Source organism: Stigmatopora nigra, chromosome 21 (assembly GCF_051989575.1).
Source record: "Stigmatopora nigra isolate UIUO_SnigA chromosome 21, RoL_Snig_1.1, whole genome shotgun sequence".
Classification (NCBI taxonomy): Eukaryota; Metazoa; Chordata; class Actinopteri; order Syngnathiformes; family Syngnathidae; genus Stigmatopora; species Stigmatopora nigra.
The window spans coordinates 9647265-9668542 of NC_135528.1; the positions used below are offsets into that span (position 1 = coordinate 9647265).

Genomic DNA, 21278 nt, shown 5'->3' on the forward strand with positions numbered 1-21278 from the left:
TTGCATTTAATCCTTTAGGCACATTTTCAATCTCCCATTTTTTTTTTCTAGCGGTCGTCATGATTGTACTCGCCACTCTCTCTCCGTCCAGATTCCCTGTGGCTCTCGGCCAACCGGAGCGCCACACGGCGTCAGGCGGACTTGGAGACGCGGGCCGAGCGGCTGGGCAGCTTCGAGACGGCGGCGTCTCAGCTGGGCCCGTGGCTGGGCGAGAAAGAGCTGATGATGAGCGTGCTGGGACCGCTCAGCATCGACGCCAACATGCTCGCCACGCAGAAGCAACAAGTGCAGGTAGGTGGGGGCGTCCAGGGGCCATCGGTCCGCCACCGGTCCGCCACCGGTCCGTCAATGACCTCCCCTTCTCCTAGTTTATGCTGCGGGAGTTTGAGACCCGCCGACCGCAGCTGGAACAGCTGGGCCGCTCGGCCGAGGGGATCCTGTCGCAGACGGACGACCCCGAGGACGCCCCGGACGTCCGGGCCCGGCTGGACGCCGTCTCCGGGCGCTGGCGCGACCTGACGGCCCAGCTGGAGCGACGCTCGGAGAACATCCAGCGGGCACGGGACACCGGCGAGCGCTTCGGGGCGCTGCTCGGCCAGTTGGCGGCCGGCGCCGCCGCCCTGTCCCGGCGGCTGGACGCCTCCGCCGAGCCCGGCGCCCGACCCGAGGCGCTGAGGGCCCGCCTGCGGGAGACGGGGGAGGTCCGCTCGGAGCTGGAGGGGCACCTGGGCCAGCTGGAGCGGGCCGGCCGCCTCTGCCGGGAGCTGGCCCACATCGTGGCCGAGCCCTACCTGAAGGACGAGTTGGACAAGAGGCTGGAGAGCGTGGCGGCGCCGCTCAGGGGCTTGGAACAACGTGCGGGTGAGTGAGGGAGGAACGGGCTTCCAATTCAAAAGCAATTATGCTGAACCCCGTGCGACCCATATTTGCATCAGACGCTAACCTTTTCCTTTTCATTTTGTCTCTCTCCAGCGGACAGTCTGTCTCAGCTGCAGGACGCCCTGTCCTCCACGCAGCAGCTGGAGCAGACCTTCCAAGACCTGCGCTCCTGGCTGGACCGCCAGACGGCGCACGGGGAGCCGCCGCCGGACGCCCTGCCCCGCCGTCCCGAGGCCCTGCGCTCGCTGCTGTCCGCCCTGGCCGACCCGCGCCGCCAGGTGGCCGCCCAGCGGGGCTCCTACGAGCTGATCCTGGCGCAGGGCGCCTCGCTGCTGGCCGCCCTCCCGGCCGACGGGGACGAGGGCGCCGCCTGGCGCTCCCGCCTGGACGCCCTGCGGCGGGACTGGGAGGACATCAACGGGAGGCTGTCGGAGCGGGAGGACGCGCTGCGCGCCGCCCTGGGCCGGGCCGAGAGCTACGAGCGGCTCCGGGCCGAGCTGGCGCCGCTGCTGGACGAGTGCGAGGCCCGGGAGGCGGAGATCCGGCCGCCGCCGCACCCTCCGTCCCTGGACGCGGCCCTGCAGAAGACCAGGGGCCTGGCGCTGGACCTGGAGAGACGCCGGCCCCTGCTGGAGGCCTTTAACGCCGCTGCCGATCAGCTCGTGGGGCGGGGTTGCCACGGAGAGGAGGAGGAGGAGGAGGTGACGACATTTTCCTTTCTCTTTATACAAAATGTCTTTGGCCCTATCCCTGCCCCGGCGCCGGATTGGCCCAAGGAAACTATCGCTTGAGCTCCATCACCCGGTTCTTCCCAAAGGTCCGAGACGAGAAGGCGCGGCTGAACCGCCGTGCGGACGCCCTGAGCCAGAGCCTCCTCGCCGGCACCTCGCGGCTGGAGGAGCTGTCGGCCCGTCTCAAGGAGTTGGAGGAGGGCCAACAGGCGGTGGACAGACGTCTGGAGGCCGCCAGGCACCAAATCGAAGTCCAGGAGGCTCTGGGACCTCAGGTACGCCCGTCCGCTCCAGGTGGAAAGGGGCCGGGGATACGGAGAGCGCGGGGGGGAAAGCTGACCCCGCCCTCCTCCCGTCTCAGGCGTGCAGCGCCAAGAGCCTGGAGAGACTGAGGAGCCAGCGGGAGAACTTGGCCTCCCTGCGGCCCCGGGTGGAATACCTGCGGGACCTGGCCCAGGGGCTGGCGCGGGACGCCCCCCAGAGTCCGGAGGCCGGCGCCGAGGGGGCGCCGGAGCCGCGGGAGCGGGCCGCTCGAACCCAGTGCGAGTTCGAGGAGGTCGCCGGGAAGGTAAGGAGATGAATAAGTTTCTTTAGATTTGAGTGAATAAGCCTCTTGCGTCCCCCCCCCCCAGCTGGAGCAATGTTGCTCGGCCCTGGAGTCGCGTCTGCGTGGCGTGAGCGAGGTCCAGGCCCACGTGCGCCAGGTTTTTTCGGAGCTGGCCGACCTGGACGACGAGCTGGACTCGCTGGGCCCCGCCGGTCGCGAGGCCGACGCGCTGGCCTCGCAATCCCGGGCCCTGGGCGGCTTCCTCTCGCGGCTGTCCGCCCTGCGCTCCCGGCTGGAGGCGCACGCCGTCCGCTGCGGCGACATGTTGCGGCTGGAGGGCTCCTCCCCCGACCTGCTGGCCCTCCGCCGCGAGACGGAGGCGCTGGCCCGGCAGGCCGCCAAGGTGAGACCCGGTGGAATGGAGACGAGGAGAAAGAATAGTGAGGATGCTAAGCCAAATGTCCATTTCAGCTGAAGGAGCGCGGCCAGGCCCGCCTCCTGCAGACGGAGGAGGCCTCCCGCCGGGTGGGCGACTTCTACCGGCTGGTGGACGAGCTGCGGGGCCCGCTGGGGGCGGCCGAGGCGGCTCTGGACGCGCAGAGCGCCGTGGGCTCGGAAGTGGACGTGCTCAAGGGTCAGCTGGAAGATTTCAAGGTAGGAAGGCCTTTTTTCTTCTTCTCGGCTTCGGCTCTTTATATGGAGTGTGCGGCGTTCCTACGCGTGCGGCGGAATAGCCTCTTTTTGTCACTGGCATTGTCTTTTCTCGTCATTGTGCGCATTTGTCCAACTCCCACGTGGCTTTGCTATTGAACTTGTGCGTCTGTTTTCTGGATGATGTCAAACGGGATGAGCTCAAATCAGCATCTCATAGGAGTTTGTTTTGGAAATCCCAGGAAAAGAACAAATAGTTTGATCCAAAATCCGGTGGGGTTGGGTGGGGTCGAGGGGTGTTCCTCCCTCTCTGTCTCCCTCCCTCCTTCCCTGGCTCCCACTTTAGTTGACTCCCCATGTAGTGAATGTAAGCGATCTCTTCTCCCGTCTGGCCTCCCCTCCCCCACGGGATCCCTTCCCGATCCACAGTCATGATGTCATACTTCTGCCTCCAATCATGGCTGGGTGGGGGCTTGGTTAATGCTGGGGGGGGGTCTCCACGGTGACCCCGGTTCCCACCAGGCTATCGTTCCGGGCCGCCGGATGCTTCTGATTCCTGGCCGTCTTTTTCTGGACGGCCAGGAATTTCAGCTGTCCGGGTGCCATGTGTAACCCCCCCCCCCCCCGAATGGTCCCCCCACCCCATTCGGGCGCGCCCTACGTGTGCCTTTTTCTGGCCGGGGGTACAAGTCGCCCTCAAATTCATGTTTTTTTGTGCACTTGGGGAAACAGTTGATTTGTCTCACTGAACTTTTCCCGCTCCATCCCGTGACACATACACACGTTACCAAGGCAAATGATGAAAAATGTGACTTTGTCGTGGATTGAGCTGACTGGGTTTGCCATTGTGTGTGTGTGTGTGTGTGTTGTTCCACTTGTAGCTCGTGTGTTGTCTCAGCTGTTGTGAATGACTTGAGTATGTCAAAGCTTGACCTCACTCAGCCTCCGCCCCCTTTTAAAAAACCAAAAAAATCGCTATCTTCTCTATGAAACGTCATCTCTTTTGTCTTGGAAGCAGGTCGACTTTTAGGAGGGGCCTCCTTCTCCCTTTTCCCTTTTCCATTTTGCCTCCGCCTGCTGTTTTGTCTTTGCGCGTGTTTGCGCGTTTATCGTCCCAAAACAAGTCAACTGCGGAGTGTTTACGAGGTGGAAACTCCCAGATGTTAGATCACACGTATCCAACTTGCTCCTGGATTCACTTGTGTGTGTGTGTGCACGGCTAGACGTACTTGACAGAAATACCTGGCTTACTGTATGTTGCAATCTTGTCTACAAGCGTCTAAGTCAGCCTCCTTCTGGCCCAGCGCCCTTGTTTTTGATTGTGTGAGTGAGCTTCTCCGCTCCATTTTGTCGCTGGCGGCCATGGTGGCGGCCATGGTGGCGGCCATGGTGGCCGGCCCTTTGGTCTCGGCCCTTTGGCCTCCCCCGGCCCAAACAAGTCGGCCCTTTGGCCTCGGCCCTTTGGCCTCCCCCGGCCCGGATTGGCTTTTAGATGAGAATACGCAAGTGTAGCCTGTGTGTGAATGGCCCACTTTTCTATCTGTCTGCGTGTTTAAGGCACTTAATTGGGGGCGGCCGAGGAGGCACAAAGCCTGGCCTGTCGCTTTGCCGCCGCGACTCCTCCCGCTTTTGGCCCGCTCGCTATCGAAGCTGCTGTTTCTGCTTTAAAAAGCCGGGGGAAAGTTGGCCATTTTCCTTCACTTGCTGCTGTTTTTGTCTCGCCGCTTCTCTGTAGTATTTCCTACGCCCTATGTAACTTTCTCTCTGGCGCTTTGTTATTTTTTTGTATTATTTGGGGGGGGGGGGGGGTGACAGGAAACCAGCATGATTGGAGCACTTCCTGTCTTTTAAAAAGCCATGCAGGAAACTGAACAAACGGAGTTGAATTCAAATACAAACAGAGGGGGGGGTATTCTTTAGTGGGCTGGAGAAAGAGCGAGAGAGCGAACGAGAGAGAGAGAGAGAGAGAGAGATTTTTTTGAGCAGCTGCAAACCATTTGAGTTGCTGTGCGGCGGCCTGAAAAGAAGCAGAGAGCACAGCGACAGAAGAAAAAAAAAGAAAGAAGAAAAGAAAAGAAGAGGAGAAAAAAATCCAGAGGAACTAACTGCGTGGCATTTTGTTTCCCGGCGAGGAAAAACACCCAGAAAAGGTGGAGAAAACACTGTCCGGAGGAGCCTCCTCGCCTTTCCTCACGCTAACCAGGAGAGAAGAAAAGCGAGGAACGTCTGCGGCTTTGCCCCCCGACGCCAGGAGTGTCCGTTTCGTCCCCCCGCCCGGTTCGGGACTGGCGCCACATCCCCGGAGTGAAAGGAAAGAGGATTTCCAAGTGGGATTTACCTGGCAGAAGATTGACGTTTTGCTCCACGTTGAATTGCTGCTCTCCACGTGGCCGCCCGCCCGTCCGCCCGTCCGCTCTTTGCCGATAAGCCCACGGCGTCTGTCACCTTAAAAGGAGACTTTTTTTTTTTGCCGCCGACATGGCCCGAGCTGGGACGCAGGCGCCATGACTTTTTCTATCTGACTATGGAAGGGAAAAGCCGCCGCCGTTGCCGCCGCCGCCAGCGCCACCACTCTCCTCTCTCGTCAAGGCGGCACCAAAGGAGGCTATCGCCCGCCGTTGGACTTTGTCCGTTGGAGAGGCGGGGGAGTCCATGACTCCGGCGCGCTCTCTCTCTCTCTCTCTCTGTTCTTAAACAAACAGCAGGTGTGATTAAGATGGTGCCGGCAGGGAGGAAGGCCGCCCGTGCGTCTCCCTGGCCGGTGCCACGCCACCTCGCTCAAAGAGCGCCCGTGTGCGCGGCCCTCCGAGCCACATAAGCCGACGGGAGCTTTCTGGGAGAAAATCCTCGGGAGAAGAGAATCCCTTTCCTACGAGCCCTCGTTCTCTTGCCACGCACCCGAGACTGAGACTCCGCCCCAGTCCACCATGGGGAAGCCCCTGAGTCGCCCCGACTGCCTCCAGGAGAGCCCCCGCTGCCTGGGCGAAGGCCAGGAGGACGAGGCCTACATCGAGGACTGCTACGTCCCGCAGAGGTCCATCTACGACACCATGCGCATCAACGAGCAGATCGACCGCGGGGCCAAACTGGGCCGACCCTCGCGCGGCACCCCGGGCTCCGGCCGCGCCGACACGCCGTCCGGCAACGGCGCCGTCGGGGGCGGCCAAAACCCGGCGGGGGGAGCCCGCAGACTGGACGAGAGGGTGATCTTCGACGCCCTCAAGCTGACCGGCGACGCCCGGACGATGTCGCCGCCCGCCGGCGCGGCGGCGGCTCCGGGGGCTCCCGGCCACCCGCCCCCGACCTCGGCCTCGGGAGCGTCTCTGGCGGCCAAGAGGCGGCACCAAGGCGGAGAAAAAAAGCCAGACAACCCCAACCGGCGCTCTTGGAAGGCCTTCATGCCGCCCACCTTCCCCGACTTTGCCGAGAGGTTGGAGATGGCGCCCGTGGAACGTCTGGAGAAGCGCTCCTCGGCCGCCGCCGGGCCGCCCTACCCTCCCCTTTCGCCCTCCTCGCCATCCTCGGCGCTTTACGCGCCCTTGCCCTCATCCTCGCCCGGCTTTTTGCCCGTGGCGGCGCCGCACCCTTCGGAATCGAAGCAGCCTCGCCCGGCGAGACGGCGCCAAACGGCCCAGGCGCCCGAAGCCGTGGCCTCGGCTTCCGTAGAACCGGGCCGGACCTCGGGCCCGCCCCCCGGCCGGCGCTCCCCCGAGAAGAGCTCGGGGCGGCGACGGGCGCCCGCCTCCCCCAACAGAGGAATCGGGCAAATTCCGGAGGAGAGCGCCGAGTCGGAGAGGGATTCTCCGCTTTTGGAATGGGACCAGGGGGACAATACGCCTCTCCTCCCGCCCAAAGCGCTCTTCTGCCCTCCGACCAAGGCCCGCACGTGGCCCCGTGGCCTGACCCCGGGGAAACGGACTCCGGGGGGCCCCGGGCGCCACTTCCCGCCACCTCTGCCCGCGCTCCCGGGCCAGGAGAGCGGCCGGGACCGGGAGGCGCACCCCTCGCCGGATCCCCCGTCGCCGTTCCCCAAGGAAGAGCGAGGGGCGTCCCCGTCCCTTCCCGCCGACGGCCCGGGCCGGCGCACCGCCTCCGAGCTCGAGTTCGAGGAGGACGAGCGGACCATCGCGGAGGAGTCGGAAGAGGAACTGGGGGACGGGGACACGTGGACTCTGGCGGCCCGGGAGAGGGCCCGGCGAGAGGAGCGAGAGTGGGAAGCCGTGCTGAGACTGGATAGCCGCGAGGCCGTCGGGCAGTCTCGGGAGACCCCGGAATCGGAGGGATGGGAACCCACCGGCTCTTCCGGACGCTGGCCCGTCTTGAGCCCTCCCCCGGCCTTCGGGGGAGTCCACACCCCCGCCGGGGCCTCGTCTCGTGCCACGTCCGAGGCGGAATCGGACGACCTCTTCCTGGAGCTGGAGAGGCAATGCCGGGAAGAGGACGAAGGGCCGGAGGGGGCGGAGATGAGCGCGGACCCCGAGCCCCCCCGGCCGGATTCGTCCGCTGGCGTCGGGGAAGAGCCTCGGGAAAGATGGGACGGCGACTGGGAAAGCTGCCCAGGGAGCCTACCCCGGGCCTCCGGGGGCTGGAGAGACTTTGACGTCAAGCGAGCGAGGGACCGCGAGAAGGAACACTGCTTGATCGACGACGACGACGACGACGACGACGAAGGCCCAGACGGCGCTGAGCCGGAAGACAGCGCAGACTCTGCCCCGGGTGACCGGCCAGACTGGGACTCGTGGCCACGCCCGGCTCCCTCCCCTGGTAGCCCCGTGGATCCGTTTGCGCCCGAGGAATGGGTCGACGCGGGTCTGTTTGAGCGCTTGATCTGTGAGGCCGGCCGGGGCGCTCTCCCGGATCCCCCCCGTCTCTTGGACTGGCTTCAAGCCGAAGAAAAGCCAAAGAGGGAGGAAAGCCCCGGCATCCCCCCCCTGGAGTCTTTTGAGAAAGCCCCGCCGAATTTGACGGACGCCTCCGAGCCAGACGTGGAGACCACGGCAGAGCCCAAAGCCGGCACCCCCAAATCCGCCCGTGACCTTCCCTGTAGCCACCCGAGCGCGCCAGCCTCGGACTCCAAAGACGCCGAAGCCTTTGTCATCTCGGATAGTTTTGTTTACCTGGCCGTGTCGGCACCTCCCCGCTTTTTGAGCCGGCGCCCCCCTTCCCCGCCGGCGACCGCCGCCCCCCCAAGCCCCGTGGCCCAAACGCCCGGCTGCTCCGGTCGGGACGAGGACGAACCGAGCCCCGTCCTGTCTCCGGACAGCTTCGTTTACATGGCGGCGCCCGAGCGCCCCGTAGCCGGCCCTCCGGACCCGGACGACCTCCCAGACTCGTGCTCGGAGGGCGCCCGGTCCGGCTTGGACGGCGGCGCCGAGTTTTTCCCGGGTTCTGTCACGGGGGAGGACAGCGACTGGGAGTCGGACGGCTCGGCCCCGGACTCCACTGGCGACGGGCCGTCCCGGGACCCACCGGAGCCGGGCCCGCTCCCGAGTCTCTTGGCTCGGACCCGAGGCCACCCTCCGGAGGACGCGTCCCCGGGGGCTTCCCCGCTCCCTCCGTCCGAAGGCCAATCGGTGGAAGAATACGGTGACTCGGAAAGAGGCCAAGAGGTAGGCTTGGCTTTTCTTTTTCCTACTAGCCGTGGGTGGCTTGCTCGCTCGCTCGGTGAGTGCGACCACTTGAAATGTTTGCAATGTGATGCCCGACACTTGCGTGTGGGTATTTGGGCTGGGCATTTAGGTGGGAGGTCAGCGCTAATCTACATTTGCGGGGGCAAGTGTGTGAGCCATCGAGTTATTTCTGTGGCCTATGGAAAGTGGCAGCCTGCTTGTTAGCAGCGGGCTCTTTGCGCTAGCTTCCAAAGTGCCTTTGCTTGGCTGAATTTCAAATCATCTGGTCCTTTTGGGGAAATTCTTTATTGAAAAATGATGTGCCGCTTGTTATTTTTTTTTGTGCTGTTACCAGATGTCGCTCTGAATCTCCCCACAGAAACTTTTTGTTTGTCCTTCTCGCCTTCTCGGTCGGGGAACGGCGACCGTTCCGGATGGACAATCTTTGTAGTTTCTTGCCCGGCCGGGTGTGTTTGAGCAAAGGTGACGACACAAGGTGTCTTCTGGCCTTCCCCGCTGGCTCTCGATAGCCAGATAAGAGCAAATAGCATAGCCAGGAGGTCTGATGCTCATTTAAAGGGACATTTTGGCGTGCGTGCGTGCGTGCGCCTCCCTCGCAAACGAGACAAATTCAATGGAGGAAGCTCAATCCCTCTTCTTTTGTTCTTCACAATAATATGGCATGGTTTTGAAGAACAGGTGTTTCCAAGTGAAGCTTTCATGCGCTCACCGCCGCCGCCAGCCACCATTCATGTGATAATTCAAGGCGAATGAACGCACCAAAGGAAGGCCCTAGTTTGATCTGCCGCTTTCATTTTAGAATGGAGCTCTTCCCGACTTGTATTTTCTTCAACATAGCTTTGACTCGAGTTTCCTTATCGCCGTCACGTCACGTCGTCCCGGCGACGGCTTGTTTTCCTGGCTGGGCAGGAAGTCAAAGATGGACGCCCGAAAGGCGGGAAGTGAGCCGGGGGCGGGAAGTGAGCCGGGGGCGGGAAGTGAGCCGGGGGCGGGAAGTGAGCCGGGGGCAGGAAGCCGTCAGAAAGGAGGGAAAAAAAAGAAACCCGAAGATAAACAGACGCCGTCGGTGGACGGCGCTGGAAAAAAAAGTGCAATTGATTTGAATTTGCCCAGGCACAATGGCTTCCTGTCTTTATCCACCAGGGACTTTGACACAAAAGAAGTGGAATTGTTGTCTCCGAGCCGTAGTTGGCCGGATGATTTCACGTAACGTAAAGGTGAGCTCGGCCCTTTTCCTAGCGCCGACCAAAAAAATAAATCAAATTGGCCAGCGGGGAGGTTAGCGGCAGGTCGGCGCGTGGCTTTCTCTAGCCGGGGAAAGCAAATATGACGAGTATGTGCGACATTTTCCACAACGCCGCTTGTGTGCCAGAGAAGTCCACCAGTGGAGCGGAGGGTGTGCGTAGGGCGGGGCCAAGTGGCCGGCGGATGGCGTGAGCGCCTCCCGTATCGGCGGCCGGCTTTCCGGCCAGGTACGAGCACTCGTCGGCTTTCCGGCCAGGTACGAGCACTCGTCGTCTCTGTTCCCGCAGGCTCTGGAGCGACAGCAGGTGGACGGCGTCCGGGCCAAGCTGCAGCAAGTCAACGCCGTGGGCCAGGGTCTGATCCAGAGCGCCGCCAGGAACACGGACACGCGGGGCCTGGAGCACCACCTGGACGCCACCAACCAGAGATGGAACTCCCTCAACAAGAGGGTAAGCCCCGGTCGGTCGGTCGGTCGGCTCCGGCCACGCCTAACCCCCCCCCCCCCCCCCTTCCTTCCAAAGGTGGCCGAGAGGACCGCCCGGCTGCAGGAGGCGCTGTTGCATTGCGGGAAGTTCCAGGACGCCCTGGAGCCGCTGCTGAGCTGGCTGAGCGACACCGAGGAGCTGGTGGCCAATCAGAAGCCGCCCTCGGCCGAATACCGGGTGGTCAAGGCGCAGATTCAAGAGCAGAAGGTGAGTTCCGGTACATTTTCCTCTCCTCTCCGCAATCTAAGAGAGCTTCTTTTTTTGTCTTCTTCTGGAAATAGCTGCTCCAAAGGCTGCTGGACGACCGGAGGCCCACGGTGGAGATGATCGGCGCCGAGGGCCGGCGCATCGCCGCCGCCGCCGACGCCCAAGACGGAGAGAAGATCCGGACGCAACTGCGCGTTCTGGCCGAGAGGTGGAAGCAGCTCCTGGACAAGGCCGCCTCCAGGTAAGGCCGTTTTCTCAGCACGCGACAAGAGCAACATTTCCCGGCCGGGTGGAACGGACAGGCAGCACGTGGGTGGCTTGGATCGACTCGGAAACGGGGGTCGTTTGGAGCCGAGCTCGTCCCCGAGTTAGTTGTGGCCCGTGTTTCTTTGCTGGATTGTTAAGCCATTTTTCTTTTCAGACGGAAGAGAGGCATTCCTTTGCCAAGCTTGTTTATTTTGGGCTCCGCGTGGGTGCGGGCGGGCGAGCGGGCGGGCGTAGCGTGGCAAAAGTTTGAGGACAAGCACGCAAGCAGCTCTTTGAAGCGGCCCTTTTGAAGATTCAGCCGCTCAGTTTTTTTTTTTTTTTTCAAAATATTTGGCCTGGAGAAAGGCCATTTTTTTTTCTTCTTCTGGTCACCAGCAACTCTGGTTGTTTTTATGCGGCACCAGGCAGGGGCAGCTGGAGGAGCTTCAGGTGTTGGCGCTCCACTTCCACCAGGCCCTGGAACCGCTGGGCGAGTGGCTGAGCGCCACCGAGAGGCGCCTGAGCGCCGCCGAGCCCATGGGGACCCAGACGGCCAAGATCAGCCAGCAGATCGCCAAGCACAAGGTCAGTGGCCACAAGTCTCCTTAGTTCCAAAATGTTCCTCCAATTGGGGCGGGATTAGCACACAAAAAAAACTATTGGGCCACATTTGAAAGACACAAAGCCAGTGACTCAGAAATCCATTCATTGTTTGACCTTTTGTGTTGTGAAATGATGATTTTTCATTGTCCTCTTTTATGATTTACCACCAGCATGCTTATTTTGTCTAAGTTTGTCTCCATCTTTTGTTCTCTTTTCCATTCCACCCAACACGCACTGGCACACACTGGCACACACGCACTGGCACACCCACCACGGCAGGCCGTCCAAGACGACGTTTCTGCCCGCGGGTCCGAGGTGATCCGCCTGGGCTCCCTCAGCCAATCGCTGGCGGCGCTGAGTTGCGCGTCGGACCGCCATTGGCTGGGCGAGCGGGTGGAGGCGTTGCGCTCGGGCCACGCCCAGCTCTGGGAGCGCTGCGCCGGGCGGGCGGCGCTGCTGGAGCAGGCGCTGGCCAACGCCCGGCTCTTTGGCGAGGACGAGGTGGAGGTGCTCAACTGGTTGGCCGAGGTGGCCCAGCGGCTGGCCCCGGTGTCCGTCCGACATTACGGAGCGGACGCGCTGGCCCAGGACCACAAACACGCCCTGGTATGACTGCTGCAAAATACTATTTGGCTGCTTTACCAAAAAAAAAAAAAAAAAAAAATCACAAAGACTAAAAAGTGCCCGCCGTGCTATATTTTATTCAGGTTCGTCGTCATATAATGTGCCAGATATCCTTTTTTTGTGTGATATATTTCATTTCGTCATCTAAAGTATGCAGAATAATTTGCAATCTGTTAGCAGTACATTGCCTTGCTCCCACTAGCGGTCGTTAGCAGTATCACAACAACAAAGCCCCAAAAATCCTTATTTATATGTAGAATTGCTCCATTTGAATGGAACTAAAAAGCAAGAAGAAATCTGTCTTTCTCCCCTTCAACGCGGCTTAACTTTGTCCCCGTGTCTTGCAGTGCCTGAACGAGGAAATCATAAGCCGCAAGAAAACGGTGGACCAGGCCATCAAGAACGGACAAGCTTTACTCAAGCAGACCACGGGTGGGGCTCGCCGCTTCTTCCCGCGGCCGCCGGTTCCGTTTCACCCCCTGGCATATTGTCTCCTCAGGCGAGGAGGTCCTCCTGATCCAGGAGAAGCTGGACGGCATCAAGTCTCGCTACGGCGAGATGACGGCGGCCAGCGGAAAAGCCCTGCGCACCCTGGAGCAGGCGCTTCAGCTGGCCACGCGCTTGGCCAGCGCCCACCGCGACATCAACGGGTGGCTGGACGAGGCGGAAGCCGAGCTCAACGCCACCGAGCCCGACGCCTCCTCGCCGGCCTATCGGGAGCGGCAGAAGGTGGGCCGGCAAATTGGCCTTTCATTGTAAAAGCGCCAGCTCCTTTTTGACGCTTCCCCGGCAGGAGTTGAAAAAGGTGTCGGCCGAGAAGCGGCTGGTGCTGGACACCCTTAACGAGGTGGGCGGCGCCCTGCTGGACCTGGTGCCCTGGCCAGCCCGCGAAGGCCTGGACCGACTGGTCGCCGAGGCCAACCAGCGCTACCGACAGGCGGACGACACCATCGCCCGGCGGGTACAGCTGGTGCAGGCCGCCATCCAGAGGTCGCAGCAGGTAAGGCAATGCGCTCTTGTCGTGGAGCCGTCCCGTCGTGGTCCCCGCCCCGTCGCGGAGCCGTCCCCAACGGCCCGTGACGCCAGCGCCTTTCAGTACGAGGAGGCGGTGGACGGCGAGCTGGCCTGGCTGAGCGAGACGGAACGCAAGCTGACGTCCCTGGGCCCCCTGAGTCTGGAACCCGACGTGACGGTGGCCCAGCTGCAGGTCCAGAAGGCCTTCAACATCGACATCATTCGCCACAAGGACGCCGTGGACCAGCTGCTGGCCACCAGGGACGACATCCTGGAGACGTGCGGCCACGCCCAGAAGGACGCGCTGACGGTGAGGCGGCGTGGCGCCCCACCACCATTGCCGTCCCGTCCCCTTGGTACCCGACCGTCCTATCCATCCCCCCCCCCCCCAGGCCAAGACGGACTCCCTGAGCGCCCGCTACCACGCCGTCAACCGGAGCCACGGCGAGCGCTTGGCGGCCCTGGAGCGGGCTCAGGTGCTGGTGGCCCGCTTCTGGGAGACCCACGAGGAGCTGGAGCCGTGGCTGGGCGAGACGGAGAACCTCATCGGGCAGCTGGCGCCGCCCGCCATCGACGCCGACGCCCTCCGCCTGCAGCAGGATCAGATGAGGGTATGCCGCAGAGCCGCTTTCCGCCGACCTTGGCCCACCTTGGCCGGACGGCCACTGACCCTTTGGCAAAATACTCCCCGCCCCGCCCCCCCTCAGCTCCTGCGAGAATCCATCGCCGAGCACAAGCCGCACGTGGACAAGCTGTTGAAGATCGGGCCCTCGCTGGCCGAGCTGAGCGCGACGGAGGGCCCGCCGGTGACGCGGCGCTACGGCGAGGCCGAGCGCCGCTACCTGGCCATCAAAGAAGAAGTCAGGAGTCGCGCCGCCTCCTTGGACGACGCCGTTTCGCAATCTGCTCAGGTAGGACCCCCGTCTTTTGCGTGTTGACGGAGGGCGAGAGGGAGGGCAAACTTTTGGTGGCGTGTTACCACTTGCTGTCCATTTTGGGGTGTTTTTTTGGCATGTGTCAGATCTAATGAGATGTGTTGTTTCTCCACCCTCCTCCATCCATCTCCACCGTCCGTCCGTGTCCTCTTCTTAACTTTCCTTCCTTCCTTCCTTCTAATTGTCCGTCTCCAACTCATCCCTTTTTGTCTGGTGGCTTTTGTGTGTGTCACCGCCGCCGCCGCCACCACCACCAAAACCACCTCCACTTTGTCCATGGTCACTGCTCACCGCCTTCCGTCGGTCCGTCCGTCTGTCCGTCACCCAGCTGGTGGAGGTAAGATGGATGGCTTCCTCCTGGCCCAGGTTTGGGTGGACTTGATTCATGCCTGATATTGAACGTTGAATATTTCAATGACGGAAGGAAGGAGGGTTATGTTTCAAAGTCATATTTCATGCCAAAGAAAAGAGTTGAATACGGTTCTTCCAAAGGCGGCCGGCAATTCCTTCAATGTAAAAGCTAATCAACTCAAATTTCAGTGGTGGAAAATGCCAACATTGAAGCGTTGTTCTTTTTTCAATTGCCGTCTATATTAAATGAAGGTCCAATGTTGTCTTGGCGCCCCCTCCCCGCAGTTCCACGACAAGATGGACCCCCTGCTGGAGACCCTGGAGGCCGCCGTCCAGCGCCTGCGTCAGCCTCCGGCGGTGGCGGCCGAGGTGGACAAGATCCGCGAGCAGCTGTCGGATCACCGGGCTCAGGGCCTGGAACTGGACAAACTGCTGCCGGGCTTCTCGGCCCTCTGCGCCCGGGGGGAGGAGCTGGTGGGCCGGGCGGCCCCCGACGACCCGGCCGCCCAAGGTGCGTGAGCCCGCCGTCCCCGTAGCCCGCCCGGCGCGAGCCCCGTCCGTCCTCCTAACGGACGGCGCGTCCCCCCCCCCCCCGGCAGCCGTCCGCTCCCGCCTGCTGCGCCTGCGCTCGCTGTGGGACGAAATCCGCCAACGGGCCGAGGAACGCGAGGGCAAACTCAATCACGTGCTGGAGCTGGCCGGCAAGTTCTGGGCCGACGTGGCGGCCCTGCTGGCCACGCTGCGCGATTCGCAGGACATGGTCAAGGAGCTGGAGGACCCCGGCGTGGACCCCTCGCTCATCAAGCAGCAGATGGAGGCCGCCCAGGTTGGGGAGCAAACCGCCAAAGAGGAGCCGCCGCCGCCGCCGCCGCCGCTTCCCGTCTCCGATTGACCGTCCCCCGCCCCGCCGCCCCTACAGGCCATCAAGGCGGAGACGGACGGTCTGAGGGAGGAGCTGGAGTTTGTCAGGACCCTCGGTGCCGACCTCATCTTTGCCTGCGGCGAAACGGAGAAACCCGAAGTCAAGAAGACCATCGACGAGGTAAAGGACATCGCTGAGAGATGGATCTTCTCTTTTTTTTTTTTTAGGGCATAGAAGGCGAAATATTGACAGTACAGCATACATTTGTTTTTGGAAGAAAAAAAATCACATTTTTTAAGGGTGAAATGAGTAGGAATACATCGCGGTCGGTGATGGCCCCGAAAAACATGAAAATCGTGACAGCCGGTCAAAATGGCACAAATGGCGACGCAACACCTATAGACAGAACAGCGTACAGAGTGGTGAGCGCCTTCCCATTTTTCTCCGATTCTTCAGATGAACGGCGCGTGGGAAAGCCTGAACAGGACGTGGCGAGAGCGGATGGAGAGGCTGGACCAAGCCATGAGCGCCTCCGTGCAGTACCAAGATGCGCTGCAGGTGATTGCGTCGTGGCGGAGAGGACGCCCGGCCGGCTTGGCGAGATGTGATAACCAGGCCTCTTTTGCAGTCCATGTTCGACTACTTGGACAACGCGGTCATCAAACTGTGTGAAATGTCCCCCGTGGGCACCGACTTGGGGACGGTCAAGCACCAGATTGAGGAGCTCAAGGTTGGGACCAAATGGGTGCACGGAGGAAGCGCGGCAACTCGCCAAGCGGCTGACTTTTCTTTGCGCCGCCACAGCGATACAAGGTGGACGTGTACCAGCAGCAGATCGACATGGAGAAGCTGTGTCACCAGGGAGAGCTCATGCTGAAGAAGGTCTCGGACCAGACGGATCGGGATATGATCCGGGAGCCGCTGACCGAGCTGCGTCACCTCTGGGAAAACCTGGGGGACAAGATCACCCAGAGACAGGTAGAGTCCACGTCCGTCCACCTCCGTGCCGCCTAAAAAAAGCCGTCCTTCCTTTCTTTCCCGCCCTGGCAGCACAAACTGGAAGGCGCCCTGCTGGCCCTGGGTCAGTTCCAGCACGCCCTGTCCGAGCTGCAGGCCTGGCTGAGCCACACCTACGCCACGCTGGACGCCCAACGGGCCGTCAGCTCGGACCCCAAGGCCATCGAGATCGAGCTGGCCAAGCATCACGTACGTGGACCGGCCAGAGCGCGCCGCCACCCGTCGCCACCCGTCGCCACCCGTCGCCACCCGTCGCCACCCGTCTTCCGCCGGCCCTCACCCTTCTTTCCGCTTTCCAGGTCCTGCGCAACGACGTGCTGTCTCACCACGCCACGGTGGAGGCGGTCAACGCGGCGGCCGGCGAGCTGCTGGAGTCTTCGGCCGGAGACGAGGCCGGCCAGCTGGGGGAGCAGCTGGAGCAACTCAACCGCAGCTGGCAGAACCTCCTGCTCAAGACGCAGGACAGGCAGAAGCTTCTGGAGGCCGCCCTGCAACAGGTAACGCCCGGGAGAGGCCGGCCCGGCTCCGGGGCTCGGACCCACCCGTCCGTCTCCCCCTCGCTCCTAGGCCGAGGGCTTCCACGGCGAACTGGAGGAGTTCCTCCAGTGGATGAGACGAACGGACGGCCAGCTCTCGGCGGCCAAGCCCACCGGCGGCCTCCCCGAGACGGCCCGGGAGCAGCTGGAGCAGCACACGGTGGGCGACCTTTCCTTCCCCCCCACCGACCGACCGACCGTCCGTCCGTCGGTCTCCGTTTTCCTCAACCGGAGCATCTTCCCAAACCCGGCGGCGCCTTCCGTTTCCCGGCAGGAGCTCCAAGGGCAGCTGACGCAACGGAGCGAGCAGTACCGGCGCCTCCTGGACGCGGGGGAGTCCATGCTCCTGGCGCGCGGCGGAGACGAGGCCGCGGCGGGAACCGCCCAGACCCGGCAGAACTTGGCCGTGCTGCAGAGCAAGTGGGAGGGCCTCAACGGCAAGATGGACGACCGGCGGGTAAGGACCAAGCCGTCCGTCCCCGACGCGGCGCCCCGCCCGCTTCCACCGTCCGTCTCGGTGGTCTCCTTCAGGCCAAGCTGGAAGAAGCCGTGGCCCTGGCCAGCGACTTCCAGAGCTCGCTGCAGGAAACCATCAACTGGCTGACGCAGGCGGAGCAGACGCTCAACACGGCGCAGCCCCCCAGCCTCCTCCTGGACACGGTTCTCTTCCAGATCGACGAGCACAAGGTAGGCGGGACCGGCGGGACCGGCGGAGCCCGCGGCCCACGCTCACGCCCCAATCTCTGCCCCCAGGTTTTCGTCAACGAGGTGAACGCCCACCGCGAGCGCGTTCTGGCCCTGGAGAAGTCGGGCTCCCAGCTGCGCTTCGCCAGCCTCAAGCAGGACGTGGTCCTCATCAAGAACCTGCTGCTGAGCGTTCAGGCCCGCTGGGACAAGCTGGTTCAGCGGTCACTGGACCGCGGGCGCCACCTGGACGAGGCCCGCAAACGGGCCAAGCAGGTAGCAGAAGTAATGTGTGGAATGTGGCTCCACTATTTTGGGAGCCTCTTCTTTTTCATATTTGCGTACCCATCTTGGACCAAATAGTTCCACGAGGCCTGGAGGAAGTTGACGGATTGGCTGGAGGAGGCCGAGAACCGGCTGGACTCGGAGATGGAGATCCCCAACCAACCGGACAGGATCAAAGTGCAGCTCGCCAAGCACAAGGTACGGGAATGGTCTGGTCCTCGCGTCCGTCCTCGCGTCCGTCCTCACGTCCGTCCTCGCGTCCGTCCTCACGTCCGTCCTCACGTCCATCCTCACGGCCATCCTCACCTCCCCCTTTCCGACGGGCAGGAATTCCAGAAGGCGCTGGGCTCCAAGCAGCCGGTCTACGACACCACCGTGCGCTCGGGCCGGGCCATGCGCGACAAAGCTCAGCTGCCGGCCGACGGGCAAAAGTTGGATCACCTGGTGGGCGAAGTCCGGGACAAGTGGGACACCGTCTGCGGGAAAAGCGTGGAAAGGTGAAGAGACCGGAGACGGGACCTCGTGCCATCCCGCGAGGCGGATGGGGACACAACATTGGGCTTGACGTCCGACACCTTGTGCGTCGCCAGGCAACACAAGCTGGAGGAGGCCCTGCTCTTCTCGGGTCAGTTCGCCGAGGCCCTCCAGGCCCTGGTGGACTGGCTTTACCGGGTGGAGCCGCAGTTGGCGGAAGATCTGCCCGTGCACGGCGACCTGGACCTGGTTTCCAACCTGATGGACTCGCACAAGGTATCCACCCGGCCCACTTGGAACGGAGTCCATCGCGGGGCTCACCGTTTTTGTCTGTGCCCAATCGTGGTCCTCGTCCTCCTGCGCAGGCCTTCCAGAAAGAAATGGGCAAGAGGACGGGCAGCGTTCAGGCCCTGAAGCGCTCGGCCCGAGACCTGATGGAGACGGGCCGCGACGACACGGCGTGGGTCCAAGTTCAGCTGCAGGAGCTCAGCAACCGCTGGGAGACGGTGTGCGCGCTCTCCGTCACCAAGCAGACGCGCCTGCAGGTGGCGCTCAAACAGGTGAGCCCGCCCGACGGCCACGGCCAAGAAAGGCAACCGCCGCCGCCGCCAATGCCGCCGCCAACGCCGCCGACGCCGCCAACGCCAACCCACCCACACGTGTGGCGGCAGGCCGAGGAGTTCCGGGCGGCCATCCAGATGCTGCTGGAGTGGCTGTCGGAGGCCGAGCAGAGCCTGCGCTTCCGCGGCGTCCTCCCGGAGGAGGCGGAGACCCTCCAGGGGCTGCTGCGCGCCCACCGACAATTCATGGCCACCGTGGAGGAGAAGCGGCTGGAGGTCAACCGGGCGGCGGGCATGGGCCAGGCCATCCTGGCCCTGTGCCACCCGGACTCCGTCACCACCGTCAAGCACTGGATCACCATCATCCGGGCGCGCTTTGAGGAGGTGAGTGGAAGGCTCAGGTCCTTCTCCATATTTTGCCTGTATTTATTTTAGTTTTTCAACCATCCCTGTCCGTGTGCGCAGGTGCTGACGTGGGCCAAGCAACACGAGCAGCGCCTGGAGGCGGCGTTGAGCGAAGTGCTCAACAACGCCAACCTGCTGGAGGAGCTTCTGACTTGGCTGCAATGCGCCGAGGCCACCCTGGCGCAGAGGGACGCCGACCCCCTCCCTCAGGACATCCCCCAGGTCAAAGGTCTCATCGCGGAACATCAGGTCGGACTCCTCCTCCGGGTGCCGGAAATGCCGGTGGCCGCCGTCTCGTCCGGCCCCCCCGCCACCGTCTTTCTTCTGTCCGCCCGCGTCAGACCTTCATGGAGGAGATGACCAGGAAGCAGCCGGACGTGGACAAAGTGACCAAAAGTTACAAGAGGAAACCCGCCGAGCCTCCCAGCAGCCTGGCGGAGAGAAGGGGAGGACGTGAGTAGCTCATTTGTTGTTTTGTTTTGGTGGTCCAATGATTACTAAGTCATGGTGTTTTTTTTCAGGGCGGCAGCATCAGCACCACTATCCTCATCATCCTCATCAGCAGCAGCAACAACAACACCTAGTGCAAGTCCAGGGGAGCAACCCGCGACTCAACCAGCTGTGCGCCCGCTGGCAGCAAGTTTGGCTGCTGGCGCTGGAGCGCCAGCGAAAGCTCAACGACGCCCTGGATAGGCTGGAGGAGGTAGGCGTGGCCAGCACACAGGTGTCCTTTGAAGTGGGTTTTGATTTTGCCCGATGACTCGCCGCAGCTCAAAGAATTTGCCAACTTTGACTTTGACGTGTGGCGGAAAAAGTACATGCGATGGATGAACCACAAAAAGTCGCGCGTCATGGACTTCTTCCGACGCATCGACAAGGACCAGGACGGGAAGATCACGCGCCAGGAGTTCATTGACGGCATCCTGGCGTCCAGTACGTCCGCCGACACTCACCGGGCGGGGCTTGCCCTTTTCAAAAATGATCCATCCCCGCCCCCCTTTGACTCTGGGCTTTTATTCTCCAGAGTTCCCCACCAGCAGACTGGAGATGACGGCGGTGGCGGACATCTTTGACCGCGACGGCGACGGCTACATCGACTACTACGAATTTGTGGCCGCCCTGCACCCCAACAAGGACGCTTACCGACCCACCACCGACGCCGACAAGATCGAGGACGAGGTGAGGCGACGCGGCGTGCCGGACGGCCGTCCGACGCCGACCCCTGACCTTTGTCTCTTGTCCCGGCTTCTGGCAGGTGACTCGTCAGGTGGCGCAGTGTAAATGTGCCAAAAGGTTCCAAGTGGAGCAAATAGGGGAGAACAAGTACCGGGTGAGTCCAAGACACTTGACTTTTTGGGGGGGGTGGGCGGCGACATTTACACTGGAACGATCCGTTAGCGACGGCCGTCGGTCTCGATTGTCCTGCGATCCCAACGTTGGCTTTGTCGGCCATTTATGAACAAACAAAATATCTGGCTAATCTATTTTTAATTTAGTTTCTGATTTAGCATGGCCCGCCAGGCTTATAAGGATTAAAAAGAACTACAGAAACACAAAGCTAACTTTAGCACTACTCTAATGTTATCTAAAAAAATAGATATGTCAATGGATATCAGCGATATTAGCCATGAATGACGGTGTATTGTTTGATTGTTTTTTGTGGCGCTATTTGGACGGTCACGTATTTCTTCCTCTCTTTCCTTCCTCGTCCACCGTGTTTGCGTGCGTGGCCACTGCCGGATTTTTTTGTAGTTCTTCCTCGGAAACCAGGTAACTTGGTGGCTTCTGATGCTGCCCTTATTTTGTGTGTGTGGGGGGGGGGGCGCCTGAAATCTGCTTCCCCACCACCAGATGGCTCCTTTTTCCGCCCCCTCCCAGAAAGCACGGCCCGGTTTGCCATTTCCCGGTTGAATTGGCAACGCTCAAGTGTGGTGGGAAGCGGGTTTGGGCGCCCCGCCGCCTCTTCTTGTGTGTGTTTTAATCCCTTGGCTGTTTTGTGTGCTTTGGACTGACGCCGGTGAAGAAATGGGCTCCAGTCTTTCTTTGGTGCCCTCCATTATTGGATGGGAAAAAAAATGCGGGGCAGCGTCTAATCCATTTGAATAGTATTCACTCAACCACTAAATTCAGACTTTTTCAAACGAGTCCATTTTCATGTGATTTGATCATTTGAATAGTTACAACAATTGGGAAGAATTTCATTCTTTTTCTCTTGAGTTTTAACAATTTCACACTTTTTAGACACATTTTTTTTCCAATGATATGAGGAGACCACTCTGGTAAGATGTTGACACACACACACACACA

General features: G+C 61.6%; 1 protein-coding gene across 17 annotated transcripts in view; it reads left to right on the plus strand.

The window, feature by feature from the left end:
- Nucleotides 1–21278, plus strand: part of macf1a (microtubule actin crosslinking factor 1a) — a 61403-nt gene that overhangs the window by 37415 nt on the left and 2710 nt on the right. For 14 of the 17 annotated variants that reach the window (XM_077743057.1, XM_077743058.1, XM_077743063.1 and 11 more), the window contains 42 exons: nt 92–291; nt 369–861; nt 973–1580; nt 1697–1885; nt 1972–2178; nt 2243–2560; nt 2629–2811; nt 9971–10132; nt 10205–10375; nt 10450–10616; nt 11047–11206; nt 11504–11830; nt 12196–12280; nt 12348–12577; nt 12642–12848; nt 12945–13172; nt 13255–13473; nt 13570–13773; nt 14434–14659; nt 14748–14974; nt 15068–15190; nt 15467–15568; nt 15639–15740; nt 15815–15988; nt 16061–16216; nt 16327–16524; nt 16595–16723; nt 16838–17020; nt 17095–17250; nt 17317–17523; nt 17611–17730; nt 17860–18029; nt 18123–18282; nt 18372–18566; nt 18678–18950; nt 19032–19220; nt 19313–19424; nt 19493–19674; nt 19742–19904; nt 19996–20150; nt 20227–20301; nt 20724–20741. In XM_077743057.1, coding sequence (XP_077599183.1) covers nt 92–291; nt 369–861; nt 973–1580; nt 1697–1885; nt 1972–2178; nt 2243–2560; nt 2629–2811; nt 9971–10132; nt 10205–10375; nt 10450–10616; nt 11047–11206; nt 11504–11830; nt 12196–12280; nt 12348–12577; nt 12642–12848; nt 12945–13172; nt 13255–13473; nt 13570–13773; nt 14434–14659; nt 14748–14974; nt 15068–15190; nt 15467–15568; nt 15639–15740; nt 15815–15988; nt 16061–16216; nt 16327–16524; nt 16595–16723; nt 16838–17020; nt 17095–17250; nt 17317–17523; nt 17611–17730; nt 17860–18029; nt 18123–18282; nt 18372–18566; nt 18678–18950; nt 19032–19220; nt 19313–19424; nt 19493–19674; nt 19742–19904; nt 19996–20150; nt 20227–20301; nt 20724–20741 — 8153 coding nt within the window. The remainder of the gene's footprint in view (nt 1–91; nt 292–368; nt 862–972; nt 1581–1696; nt 1886–1971; nt 2179–2242; nt 2561–2628; nt 2812–9970; nt 10133–10204; nt 10376–10449; nt 10617–11046; nt 11207–11503; nt 11831–12195; nt 12281–12347; nt 12578–12641; nt 12849–12944; nt 13173–13254; nt 13474–13569; nt 13774–14433; nt 14660–14747; nt 14975–15067; nt 15191–15466; nt 15569–15638; nt 15741–15814; nt 15989–16060; nt 16217–16326; nt 16525–16594; nt 16724–16837; nt 17021–17094; nt 17251–17316; nt 17524–17610; nt 17731–17859; nt 18030–18122; nt 18283–18371; nt 18567–18677; nt 18951–19031; nt 19221–19312; nt 19425–19492; nt 19675–19741; nt 19905–19995; nt 20151–20226; nt 20302–20723; nt 20742–21278) is intronic. The other 3 variants (XM_077743048.1, XM_077743055.1, XM_077743056.1) reach the window with 2 other exon arrangements.